The sequence below is a fragment of the Panthera pardus genome, unplaced genomic scaffold (genome assembly GCF_024362965.1).
Source record: "Panthera pardus isolate Hobbes unplaced genomic scaffold, ASM2436296v1 HiC_scaffold_6, whole genome shotgun sequence".
Taxonomy (NCBI): domain Eukaryota; kingdom Metazoa; phylum Chordata; class Mammalia; order Carnivora; family Felidae; genus Panthera; species Panthera pardus.
The window spans coordinates 3284945-3299113 of NW_026526991.1; the positions used below are offsets into that span (position 1 = coordinate 3284945).

A 14169-nucleotide genomic window follows, 5' to 3' on the forward strand; every position below is an offset into this window, starting at 1 on the left:
CCACATTGGGCTCTTCATTAACGGTGCAGAGCCTGCTTGGGTTTCTCGCTCTCCCTCTCTCTCTCTCTCTCTCAAAATAAGTACATAAACTTAAGAGAAAAAAAAAAGACCATCTAGTGTGCTAAAGGAAAAAAAGCCAGATACAAAGAGTTGCCTATTGGATGATTATATGAACTATCTAGAATAGACAAATCTATAGAAATAGCATATTAGTGGTTGCCAGAGCCTGGGGCAAGACGAGTAAAGGGAATAAGGAGCAACTGCTGAGTGGGTATGGGGTTTGCTTTGGGGTGATGAGAAAGTTTCGGACCAGATAGTGCTGGTCCGAATTGGCTGTGCCAATTCACATGTGCTGAATTGGCCACTTTAATAGGGTGGAAAATTTTATGTGTATTTTACCACAGTATGAATAATAGTAGAATAAAAAGCATTAGGGGCACCTGGCTGAGTTAGTAGACCATGTGACTCTTGATCACAGGTCGTGAGTTTGAGCCCCACATTGGGCGTGGAGTCTACTTAAATTAAAAAAAATATACATATGCATGTATCGCACGTGGCAAGTATTGTTTAGTGAAACTTTGTTTTAGTTACACCACCCTGGCAGTATCTGTGGGCTGGATCACAACATAAAATGTATTGTGCGGGTGTGTGTTCTCAAAATGTGAAAGCCCCCTCTCTAAGGCTCCTTTTAGCTCAGAACATCCTATGGCCAATATTTGGAAGTTGCTGAGACTGTCCTGAGAGGGCTATACAAGGATATGATGGACTTTGAATAACTTCCTCCTTCCATGGTGGCTCTCCACAAATGCCATGTGATTTTGAGTGAGCCATTCTCTCTGGCTTTTACATTTGTAGCCAGTTGTTTTGTTTTGTTTTGTTTTGTTTTGTTTTTTGTTTAAAAATTTTTTTTTTAACATTTATTTATTTTTGAGACAGAGAGAGAGCATGAACAGGGGAGGGTCAGAGAAAGAGGGAGACACAGAATCTGAAACAGGCTCCGGGCTCTGAGCTGTCAGCACGGAGCCTGACGAGGGGCTTGAACCCACGGACCACGAGATCATGACCTGAGCCGGAGTCGGACGCTTAACCGACTGAGCCACCCAGGCGCCCCTGTTTTTTGTTTTTTAACTTGAACTTAAACATGATCTTGGAGAAGGTCTTGGCCTCCTTTTCTCTTGACCATTCCTATATCCATGCTTTAGCTGCACCTTGGACCTAATGTCTACAATAGCAACTTCAGTACACTTTTTGTTTTCGTGTCTGTCTTATCCCTCCAGATTGTGATCCTGACTGTAGGGACAGCATGGTGGTGGGCTAGAGTTTAGCTAAGCTTTCATCAGGTGCGTTGTGGCAAATGGGACACAGATGTGCAGGCATCATGACCCCCCCCCCCCCCTCCGTTGTTTGTTAAATGAAGTAGTCTAGACAGGGATTATTCTATTTTCTGAGTATTTTAAAATAGGAAGAGTAAGCAGTTTGGCCAGTCAGGGGGCTAATAAGAAGCAGGTAGTGTTGTGAATCTAGTGCGCCCTCTGTGGCACCACACTGGGGTGCATTTTACGTGTGCATATATGCATAGCACTGTGTCCTCGCCTGTGTGTAAACGAAGGCAAAGGCCATGGCTAATTCAGAAAAGCCTAAGCTCAGGGAGTTTTCTTCCCTGGTGCAGATAAATCTGTTCTGACATTGCTACATTTTCCTCCGGTCCTTTGGGGAATACACAAGTTTATCTGAGAGCCTGTTTGCTGGGGAGGAATATTTATAGACTCTCTGAGCTGGAAAGAACTGGAGGACATCTAGTCCAGTGGTTCCCAGACGTAGACGTATCAAGAGTGACCTGGCAGTCTTTACCGATGCTTAGGCTCCATTCCAGGTGGTTCTGGTTGAGAGGTCTGGGCGGTAGGGCCTAGAAGCTGAGTGTTTATGAAACCTCTCAGGTGGTTTTGATGCAGCTGGAATGATCCACTTCTCCCATGTCGTAGAAATGGGAAGGGGCGCCCAGAAAGGCTGGATTACTTTACTATAAGGGTACCTAGTGACTGAGCTGGGAGGCCAGATCTGTGGACTCCCATGCCCTAAATGTTCCCTCTTGTCACATGGGGGCTTTCACTGTTGAATCTGCGCATGGGGAAGTGGCCCATGGGGTACACATACCCTGGCTCTTTGGGTGTCTGAGTGTGCTGTCTTCACCAGAATGTTGGATTGCAAAATTGGCGTTCAAGGACAAAAATACAGTGACACTAGGGGACTCCAGCTCTCTCTACACCAGCTGAAAACAGCTTGCTGTCAACTCTTTTAGACCACACATCACCTTAATACAAATTAGGGGAATTATAGGAGAAAATGATTTTCCATCTTAACCCGTTTTCTTAAAGTTCATCTAATTTCTTTGAGAGAGAGTGGGCATCTGCCTGTCGTGGAGGGCCAGAGAGAGAGAAGGAGAGAGAGGATCCTAAGCAGGCTCCGTGCTGACAGCGTGGAGCCCTACATGGGGGCTTGATCCCACGAACCTCGAGATTGTGACCTGAGCTGAACTCAAGAGTCAGATGCTTAACTGACAGAGCCACCCAGGCACCCCTTAACCCAAACATTTTCTGTGATGTTAGTGTATTTCCTTTTGGTCTGTGAACATTCGTTTTATAGCATTGTAGTCAGTGTGTATGTAACTTATAACCTGCTTTTTCACATATTATTATAGACAATTTCCTATTGCTATTTGGTGCTTAAAACCATCATTCCTACTGAGTGGAAATTATACATGTTAAGTTGCTTTCAGTTTTAGCAGCTATAAGTAGTAATGCACTGAACTATTTGATGCATATAGTATCATTTTCATATTTAGAATTCTTTCTCAAGGATAAAATTTCAGATATGGAATTGCTGGGTCAGAGGATATGGATGTTCCTGTGGGTTTCGTATTGACAAGCTGCTTTACCGAAAGATGAATTTCCTTTTACTCCACAGCAAGGAGTCTGCAAGAATGTTTATCTTTGGTTTTGAGCATTTAATTTTTTTTTAACGTTTATTCTTTTTTTGAGAGACAGAGATAGAGCGCGAGTGGGGGAGGGCCAGAGAGAGAGGGAGACACAGAATCCAAAGCAGGCTCCAGGCTCTGAGATGTCAGCACAGAGCCTGATGCGGGGCTGGAACCCACCAACTACGAGGTCGTGACCTGAGCTGAAGTTGGACACTTAACTGACTGAGCCACCAGGTGCCCCCCCCCCCCGGCCACCTTTTTTTTTTAAGTAAGCCCTACCCCTAACCTGGGGCTCGAACTCATGACCCCATAATTAAGCATCACATGCTCCATTGACTGAGCCAGCCAGGCACTTCGACAAGAATTCTTCATAGGTGATGCTTTCCCATCAGGGGCATGAGTGCCAGGTAGTCTTGCTGTTGGTGATGCTAAGTTTGATCTGTGGCTTAAGATAATGGTGGTAACCAGGGGCGCCTGGGAGGCTCAGTTGATTAACCATCAAACCGCAGCTCAGGTCATGATCTCACGGTTTGTGAGTTCAAGCCCCGGGTTGGGCTCTGTGCTGACAGCTCAGAGCCTGGAGCCTGCTTCAGATTCTGTGTCTCCTTCTCTCTTTACCCCTCCACTGCTCACACTGTCTCTCTCACCAAAATAAATAAAAACATTAAAAAAAAAGAAAGAAAAAGATAATGGTGGTAACCAGGTCCCTCTAGTAGAAAGATGTATTTTTTTCCATTTTCCTTATTAACGATAAATTCCTGTAAATTAACTTGCTGAAAGGGAGAGTTTGCACCATTGGGGAGGAAAAACCAAACAAACCCAGAGCACTGTTGGTTGTCAAATTGCCAGTAAATGATTGTGCTCTACCACTCCACAGCCACCATGCTTTCTGCACATATCTTGTTCGTTCTTTTTTCCTGGTTACAAAAGGAACTCTTATATATCCTGTAACATTTAAAAGTTACAGAAATACTTGGCGTAGAAAGTAAATGTGTCCAAAATTCTAATCCCTAGAGATAACTGCTATGCACAGTTAATCCCTGTCATTTCATTTTTAAATATATTTATACATTTACATGTGTGAACTATTATTATATAGAAATAAGCTCATAATGCTATCTTACTACTTACTGTTTTCACTGAATGTGCCACGGAAGTTTTTCTCCTCCAGTAATGTTAGATCTACCCTCTTTTTTTTTTTTTTTTTTTTTTTTTAAATTATGGTAAAATATATGTAACATGTTGACATTTTAACCATTTTTCAGTGTTCAATTCAGTGGCATTAATTGCATTAACAGTGTTGTGGGACCACCACCTCTTTCTAATTTTTTTTTAAGTTTTCATTTATTTAAGTAATCTCTACACCTACCATGGGGCTTGAATTCAAGCATCTGAGATCAAGAGTCAGATGTTCTTTCATCTAAGCCTGCCTTTTAAAAATTTTTTATATATTTTTTAATGTTTATTTTTGAGAGACAGAGCACAAGCATGGAAGGGGCAGAGAGAGGGAGACACAGAATCTGAAGCAGGCTCCAGGCTCTGAGCTGTCAGCACAGAGCCCAACACAGGGGCTCGAACCCACCAACCGTGAGATTATAACCTGAGCCAAAGTCAGATGCTGAACCCACTGAGCCACCCAGGCGCCCCTGAGCCAGTCTTGTTTTTTTTTTTTTTTTAATGTTTATTTACTTTTTAAATGTTTATTTTAGAGACAGAGTGCAAGCGGGGAAGGGGCAGAGAGAGAAGGCAACACAGAATCCAAAGCAGGCTCCAGACTCCAAGCTGTCAGCACAGAGCCCAACGCGGGGCTTGAACTCATGAACCGCGAGACCATGACCTGAGCCAAAGTCAGGTGCTCAACTAAGCCACCCAGGTGCCCCCTGAGCAGACCTTTTTAAACAGCTGTAAGATGGCATTCCTTGGTGGATGAGCCAGAATTTATTCAGTCACTGCCCTATTTTTGGACAATAGGGTTGTTCTCTTAAAAACAGTGCTGCAGAGAACGTCCTTGCCTGTGTCAGTGCTTGTTTATGTGAACATTTTTGTGAGCCAGCTTCCTGGAAGCAGGAAAGCTGGTTAGAGTGTACAAACATTTTACATTTTAATAGGTATTACCTAATTGTCTTTCAAAAATGTTGAACCTGTTTATACTGTAACCAAAAGCATCTGAGACTGGTAAATTATTGATTTGTTAACTGTTTGCTCTCACAAAGTTAACCCAACCTGCTCTTTATTTACCCCTCCTCAATACAGAAGGGCTAGTTGGTCAAGCAGAGGCAACATTCGTTGGTTTCATTGATAATTTATGTAGCACCTCCTATGTATCAGACCCTAGTGTTCAGGAATGGGGAATTTATTATGAATAGGCACAATCCCTCCTTAGTGGAACTGCCAAACTAGTGGAGACAGATACCATTTCACAAATGAATGTCAAGAAGTAGTAAGTGGGCATAAATAATAGGCAGCTTTGGCTGGGCTGGGAGTTCAGGAAGAATTCCTTGTTTATTTGGAACTTTGAAGGATCAATGGGAGTGACCTAGACAAAGAGCAGATTGGGAATGAGGGTAGGCAGAGAACCTTCTGAGCAGAATAAACAGCATGTGCAAAGGCCCTGTGGCTGGTACGTTTAGAAGTTTTACTGCCCAGCGAAGTTCAACATGTTTGGTACCTCTGAGGAAGGCAAATTTTGAATTATTGAGAGACGAAATAGATGATATCCCACTGCCAGGACCCCATAAGCAGGAAGGATTTCAGAGGGATGAAATGCTTTCCTAGACAAATTCTAACAAATTGCAAGTCCCCTGAAGGAGAGAAGGAAGAGCTGCACCTAAAGACATCAGCTTAGATTTTTAGAATAAGTTGGTCACAGTTTGAGGGCAAAAAACAAGGAGAAATTCTACCACCACTGGGATAAATCAGAAGAGGGTCTGGAATGCTAAAGGCCCAGATGAGCTAAGTCTTCTGAAAAATGTTCATCAACGAAAAGAGTCTTTAAAGCTGTGTTTGTAGTAAGCAAGAGACCCGTTGCTTCTGCCAGTGTCCAAAGAAGGAACACAACGTGGCATCTAATCTCTTCTGTCTCCTCTACGAAGGAAAATAATACGTGAATCATGTATTATGTGATTACGTGCATTATGTGAACAGGCTCTGTGCCAAGAACTTGATGTAGATTATTTTATTTCATAATAACACTGTGAGGTTTTATTTTCTCTATGGAGAAACTAAGGCTTGAGAAGGCTAAAGAACTTGTCCAGGGCCGTAGCTGCGTAGTGGTGGTGCAGGGTTGGGCAATCTGAGTACAGAACTTCAGTCCGAACAAACCATCACACCACGCCACCTTCAGTGAGAACGGGTGGGCTATGAGAGGCAAGAGAGTAGCAGAATCCAGGGGAACTGACCCCTCTCGAAAAGAGAGACCTCAAGTTGCGTCCCGGATTCGCTGCTTACCACTTAGCAGTATGTGACTTCCCTGGTCTTTGGTTCCCACATCTGTGAGACCGGAATAACAATTACCTGGCACTGTTGTTACAGGAATTCAAAATTAGGCACAAAAAGTGCTTGGCACAGAGCAGGTGCTTAATAAGTAACAGCTGTTTTTGTTCTCATTGGAGGGGGGTGGTCACCCTTGGCCTAATCTTCATTTTACATACGAGATTTGGGGGTCTCATGAATGAGTTATACATGATGTTCTTGCCTTTGAAGTCAGCCTCTGGGATCAGCGTATTAAGGTGGCTGGGCTCTCCAGAGTTTACACGTGACATTTCATGCACGTCAGCCTCTCCCAGCCCTGCTGTGAAGCAGGGAGCAAGGCTGAGATTTCAGGTTCTATGTGAATACCTAAGGCCTGGAGGGATGAAGTGAATTGCGTAAGGTCTCACGGCGAATCGAGCATCTTTCACTTTTTGTTGGGATTAGCAGATAGATTGGTGAGAGCGAGTACTGATTTCTGCAGGGAATTCAACAGGTCAGCCAGGCTGTCTCTAACTACAGAACAAGCAAGGCCTTAGTGACAGTTCACCTATTTGGGTATTGGGGCGCCTGACTGGCTCAGTTGGTGGACAGGTGACTTAATCTCCAGTCATGAGTTCAAGCCCCACATAGGGCGTGGCGTCTACTTAAAAAAACATATATATATATAGTTGGGTGACTGTTGCAGTTGAGGAAGGACCTGCACCTCAGGAGTGTTGTTAAATAGACCACTGTTGGCCTGACCAAACATGTGTCCTGGGGAGCCTGGCCTGGAATGGGTCACACTGGTGTTGAGGCTTGGATGAGCAACCTGGGAATTGTGCTGTGTTTGTGGCTGACACAGTCTGGGAGGGCCAGCCTGTCAGGACACGGGGTGACTGACCAGGACTCCTGTAGACTGCAGGGGCTAGAGGCGGACAGAAACTGATGATGAAATGAAATCAGGATTGGGGTAGAGCTTTGCACAGAAAACCAAGTCTGTAGGGGCACCTGGGTGGCTCAGTTAAACATCTGATTTCGGCTGTCTGCTGTCAGCCCAGAGCCCACTTGGGATCCTCTGTCCCCTCTCTCTCTGCCCCTCCCTCACCTACACGCTCTCTCTCAAAAATAAATACACATGAAAAAGAAAAAACCAAGTCTACAAGCGCAGCATGGCTGAAGAGCAGTCAATGAGGAAGACGGCTGTTGAGGTGTTAGGGTGTCTGGAAGCGATATGTGTGTCAGCAGTGAGGTGGGCTGTCCTGGGCTGATGACAGCCTTCAGCAAAGGAGGTGATGAGCCCTTTGCTCTCAGCACAGGATATGGTTGGGCTGTTGCAGAATTTGGAAACTTGCCATGGAAAGGATCAGTTGAAAAAAAGTCTGGGCTGCCCTTGGCCAAGGTGAGATTTTAGAGAAGATGACAGGGCATGGCCGACTTCAAGTAGGTGAGGGAGCCCACCCCCGGAGACTGAGTCATTGATGCGGGAAGGGTTTAGGATTATGTATTTTTAACGGACTCGGGAGGTTCTGATGCATCTGAGGCCTGGGAGCTGTCCTGAGGAAGAGAGGTTGGGTCCCCAAGGGTGGACCCCAGCCGAAAAGCAGACTGTGCAGGGAGGCTGAGTGTGCAGGAGAATATTCTGAAATTATTCAGAAATGGGTTGGGTGGTTGTACAGGATGATGCACTGGTGTGGGGAGGTGTATGGGGGTGGTGCTCCGAACTTAAAAGCGTAAGAGTGCCTTTATAGAAAAAGGGTCTTGGAGCGCCTGAGTGGCTGTCGGTCGAGTGTCCGACTCTTGATTTCGGCGCAGGTCATGATCCCAGGGTCGTGGGATTGAGCCCTGCATTGGGCTGCGTGCTGAGCTTAAGATTCTCTCTCTCTTCTCCCTCTGCTTTTCTCCCCCACTTGTGCTTTCTCTCTCTCTTTCTAAAATAAAATAAATAATAAGGGGTGCCTTGGTGGCTCAGTTGGTTGAGCGTCCAACTCTTGGTTTTGGCTCTCAGGTCATGATTCAGGGTTGTGGGATCAAGCCCTGCATCAGGCTCTGTGCTGATCATGGAGCCTGCTTGAGATTCTCTCTCTCCCCCTCTGCCCCTTCCCTCCCCAATAAATTAAATTTAATTTAAAAAATAAATAATGAGAAAAGAAAAAATGGCACCTGTATGGCTCAGTCGGTTGAGCATCTGACTCTTGATTTTGGCTCAGGTCATGATCTCACAGTTTGTGGGGTTGAGCAGCATGGAGCCAGCTTGGGATTCTGTCTCCTTCTCTCTCTGCCCCCCTTTTTTCTCAAAATAATAAATAAACATTTCAAATAAATAAGTAAAAATCTTTAAAGCGGGGCAGCTTAACGAACATGTAAGTTGTTGGGGGCTTCCTAAAAATGTTTTCCCTTCTTATTAGTGTATAAACCTGAGCCATACCATGTAGCAACTTCATTTTACGTTAAAATTGAATAACATTAAAAACTCCACTCCTCACCACACTTCACGTGCTCCGCAGCCACATGGCTAGTGGCCAGCGTATTGGTCGTGTGGATCTAAAACATGTCTGTCGTGGCACGAAGTCCTGTTGGCCGGTGCTGGCTGTTGCGCACAGATGTTTGGAAAGCACAGCACTTCGTGATCAAGGATTGAGCACGCAATGATTTCATCTGTTATGAACAACAGAGTTTATCTGCATTTTGGAGGGAAGGCTTAGGGAGTTATATAACTTGCCTGGGGCCACGGCAGGTAAGTGGGTCAGTCAGACTGGATTCGAGTCCTACTTGCTATGCTGTGGCCTTGGTCGCTTCTTGCAAGCCTCAGTTTCCTCACTTGGAAAATGGACTAATCACAGGAGCCACTTCACTGGATGGCTGTGAGGCTGAAGTGATGTAACACACGCAAGGTGCAGCACAGTGCTGGCATCACCGGGCGTCAATAAATGTTTTTCTCTTACCCATAAGTTGTATTCTGTATGAGAGCATACTATGTTGTCCTTTTTCCCCCCGGTCAGCATTTTTCTTAAACCTGTTTTTTATTTATTTTTATTTTTTAATTGTTTTATACTTTTGAGAGACTGAATGGGGGAGGGGAGAGGACAGAGGATCCAAAGTGGGCTCTGTGAGCCCAGTGTGGGGCTCGAACCCACAAACTGCGAGATGGTGACCTGAGCTGAAGTTGGATGCTCAACCGACTGAGCCATGCAGGCGCCCCAAGCGTCTTTTTCAGATATTGTTGTACGTCCGTGGATTGCTTAAGTGTTCCCTTGCTATAGATTTAGGACTTTACCTTTTCTCTACACTATGATTACAGCTAATTGTTTTGCCTACTGGGCCAGACGCTGGCTGTTGTTACATTTATTTTTTAATTTATTTTTTAAAGTTTATTTATTTTGAGAGAGAGAGAGAGAGAGTGTGCGCACACACACAAGCAGGGGAGGGGCACAGAGGGAGAGATGGAATCCCAAGCAGACTATGCTGACAATGCAGAGCCTGACTTGGGGCTCAGTCGCGCAAACCGTGCGATCGTGACCTGAGCCAAAATCAAGAGTTAGACTCTTAACCGACTGAGCCATCCAGGCGCCCATCTTATTACATTTGTTTTTATTTCTAGGGAAACTTAAGCTTAGGATAGTTAGTTTACAAAAAGAAAGATCTGTATACGGACATTGGAAAGACGTCTAAGGTGTATTGGTAAATAGGAAAAGCAAGTTGCAGAGCAGCTTGTATGGTTTCTCTTGCGAGGGGTAATAGAAACTGTGCCAAGTACTTTATGTAACCTCTCCTAATCCCCACAATAGCTCTGTGAGGAAGCAAGTGCTTAGGGTAGATTGACCGAGGTGACTCGATAGTAAGTGGCCACCTGACTGAGGCTCTGGTTTCCCCATCCTCCCGCCTTGCACTGGGGCCCCTGCTGTCAGAGCTGTGGTCAGAGCTGTGGCCGCGGTATGCCATTCATCCCAGGCCCTGGCTGTTGAAAGTCCTTTGATGTGTCATTGGTTACCGCGTGGGGCAGATAGTGAGGATCCCCTGCTGGAGGGCAAGGGTGGGCAGGTGGGTGGTGGTTGGGGTGCTGTTGGCTGTCACTAATGAGTGGCTTGAGCTGTGCCCTTGTACTGGTTCAGGTGCCGGGGTTGGTAGAGTTTGGATTTCAAGATTTTGGTGACACAAAGAAAGGGGCCTCGGGTAGTGGCTTGAGCTTTGCCTTGGTATGATCCTCTGCTGTAGACAGGGAGCATCACCTGGAAAGGAAGCAGCCATTCCTTTCCCTGTGTCATTTTTTTGGGTTCCTTTATTCTCCTCTGATCACAGTGTACCCTGTGAAGGTTGTCACAGTTTAAAATTAACAGACCCCAGCATAACAGTCATTTATCTTGTTCCTGCAGAACAGATTGCCCCTACGCTTAAAGGCTTAGAACAACAATAAACATTCTCTCTCACAATTTCTGTCGACCAGGAATTTGGGAGTGGCTTGTCAGGGTGGTTCTAGCTTGGGGTCACTCAAGAAATTGCAATCCAGACTTTGGTCAGGGCTGCAGTTACCTGAAGGCAAGGCCTTGGGCTACAGCACTCTCGTGGGAGATGGTGTTGGTTATTGGCAAGAGGCCTCAAATCCTCTCTAAGTGGACCTCTCCCAGCACTGTTTCAGTGTCTTAACGACACGGTAACTGTCTTTTCCTAAAGCAACCAGAGAGAGGGCTAGGCAGAAGCTGTCCTTTTGTGACCGGTCTTGGAGGCCACATAGCCTCACTTATGCCCCATTCTGGCCATTAGAAGGAAGTCAGTCCTCTGCACATTCAAGGGGACCACCTTTTGAAGGGATGAGGAAACATCCGAAGCTCATGCGCGGGTTTTCCTCATTTTTCCATCCATTCGATAATTACTCATTGAATCTCTGTTATGTGTCAAGTAGTCCAGACACAGAAATAAATAAGACAAATAAGGCTTGACCCCAACCCTCAAGGAACGTATTGTTCAGGTAGAGTAATAGCTATGATTTGGACAGTGCTTTACAGCCTCGTTAGGACTTTCACATACGTTCATATCTAACCATCCCGGTAGTCCTGTGTGATCACCGTGGCCAGTTACAGCCCCAGTGCCCGTCTCCTCTGGGGCTCAGATGATGGGGGATTTTCTTAAGTTGATAGAACTTGACTTTGATCCCAGCAATTCTGACTGCAAATCCCTTGCACTCTCTCCTGCCACGGGCTGTGTTCCCGTGGCTGCTGTATCATCCTCTGTCTCAGAGGAGGACATGGAGGCCACAGTCACTGGTGAGCTCTTGATACTTCCTTGCTCTCTTCACCACACTGAGCTGTCCTCTGGGGCGGGCCACCCTAAATACTCCATTGACAGTTGCTCTTGTCTTTCTTCTTGCAGAAAGCCCTGGGTGTGCGGCAGTACCATGTGGCCTCAGTCTTGTGCCAACGGGCCAAGGTGGCCATGAGCCACTTTGAGCCCAATGAGTACATCCGCTATGACCTGCTAGAGAAGAACATTAACATTGTTCGCAAAAGGTAAGTCTGCGGGGGGTGGGATGGGGGAGCTGTAGAGACCGCCACAGGGCTGTTTCTGCTTCTTGCCCATTTCAGGCAGCACAGGAGGTGCTTGGCAATGGAAGGTCGGTGATGGTGGTAGGATCAAGGCCTTTAGGGTACGAAGTTCCCTGCTGGGGAAAGGCATTGCAGATTGGTGGTGGGCCTTGGCCTTCTCTGCCAAGGAGAGATCTCTTACCAGAAGCCTGGTGATTTGGGCCACAGGGAAGGTCTCGGACACTCTGTGGTATTGTGGCCTGAACCTCCCAGCCACCTTTTCCAAGATGGACTGCTGACCCTGAGCTGGCCCTCTGGAATCCACCAGGCCCAGAGGCTGGATAAATATCTGTATTTCCTCTTCAGTGTGTAGTCCTAGAGGAGAGCTCAGGCTTGAGACCCAGAAGAAAGCTCAGGGGGGAGGGTCTTGAGCATATCTTTTTTTCTGGGCCTCTCTTTCCTTGTTTGGTAAAATGGCAGCCATTTTCGCACTGCTGTCCTGTGTGCCGGGTCCTGGGCCAGATGCTGGTGCTGGAAGGATGATGCCACGAGAGGATGGGGAGTGGGGCTGGTAGTACATAGCAACCAGCACTGCCCCTGGAGCTTGAACGACAGTAGATGGGGCTGGGTGCTCGCCCACCTGGTGACCGTGACCCTGGGAGTAAGAGAGAACAGATATGAATATACCCGTTTGTAGCCGAGGAACAGGCTCAGGTGGAGAAGCAGCTTGCCCAGGGTCACACAGCGAGTCTCCCTGCCCTTAGCCCATGCTCTAACTGTACTCCCACGCTCCCTCTCTGCTGCCACTTTGCTTCCTCTTTACTGGTATCCTCACTTTGGTTTTAAGGGTAGGGACTGTCATAGTCTTTATCTCCAGCAGCCTCCCGCACGGCATCACCTAATTATAGTAAGAACTGATGAATGGTCATCAAGGATGACTATAATGATAGTGGCTGCCTGAGTGTGCAGTTTGTTCTAGGCACTTCACATACGTTTCTTTTCTTCTCAACAACCCCTACAGGTTGTTATTATATCCATCTCCCCATTTTGCAGATAAGGAAATCGAGTGTCAGGGAAATACCCGGTCTGAGGTCATACATCTGTTGAGTGGTTGGACCTAAACTCAAGCCAGGTCTGTCTGGCTCTGTTGCCTCCCAGTGTTTGTTCTAGCATTCTTGTGGGTTTTGTCTAGGCTGCACATTAGAATCATCTTGGAAGCTTTTATTTGTTTATTTTTTAAAGATTTTATTTTTAAGTAACCTCTACACCAAACGTGGGGCTTGAGCCCACAATCCCGAGATCAAGAGTCACGCTCCACCGACTGAGCCAGCCGGGCTCCCCGCTTCGGAAGCTTTTAAAACTACCAACACCTGGGCCCTGATTCCCGTTCTGATGGTGTGGGCCCTGTTCCTCAAAATGTGGTCTGTGAGTCAGCAGCATCAGCATCACCTGGGAGCTTATTAGAAATGAGGCTATTCAAAACAGAGATCAGTGGATGAAAATGTAAGAATGTTTTAGAAGGCCAGGGGACTTGGGGCGCCTGGGTGGCTCAGTCGGTTAAGCTTCCAACTTCAGATCAGGTCATGATCTTGGGGTTCGTGAGTTCGAGTCCCACATCAGGCTCTGTGCTGACAGCTTGGAGCCTAGAGCCCGCTTCGGATTCTGTGTCTGTCCGTCTGTCTCTGTCTCTGTCTCTCTCTCTCTCTGTCTCTCTGTCTCTCTGTCTCTCTCTCTCTCTCTCTCTCTCTCTGTCTCAAAAATAAGTAAACATATAAAAAAAAATTTAGAAGGCCGGGGGCTTGCAGAGGAACTCTTTCTCCACCCTCCACCCTGTGTTCGTGACAGAAGGAGCTCAATTCTGTTCTCGAGAAACTAGGTCTTTGTCATCCAGTATGGCAGAGGGACAGATGGACGTAGAGGACCCGCTTTGCCATCCTCAGTTAATCCTTAAGGAAATGTGGTGTGGAACATGTCCTTAGGCTTTTGTCGCTGTCAGGCTTTTTTGTACAACTTTGGGCATTTGCTGTCAAGGTCTTTGGTTTTAAAGCCCATGTGCTATTTTTCATCTCCCCTGGGGCCCAGAAAGAGGGGCTGTGCTCTGCGCAGCGAGTCACTGCCCGTACGCCAGCCTCGGAGACGCTGCCACAAAACGGGGCAGGCTGTACCTCAGGCCAGTGCTATTTTTATTCAAGGTTCTCATGACAGCAGAACCGTAGAGGTTTTCAG

General features: G+C 46.5%; 1 protein-coding gene across 2 annotated transcripts in view; it reads left to right on the top strand.

Annotated features, from left to right (window-relative positions):
* The window catches only part of ACO2 (aconitase 2), a 55219-nt gene that overhangs the window by 21120 nt on the left and 19930 nt on the right, over positions 1–14169 (top strand). For both annotated transcript variants that reach the window (XM_019447010.2, XM_019447011.2), the window contains exon 2: positions 11792–11928. In XM_019447010.2, coding sequence (XP_019302555.1) covers positions 11792–11928 — 137 coding nt within the window. The remainder of the gene's footprint in view (positions 1–11791; positions 11929–14169) is intronic.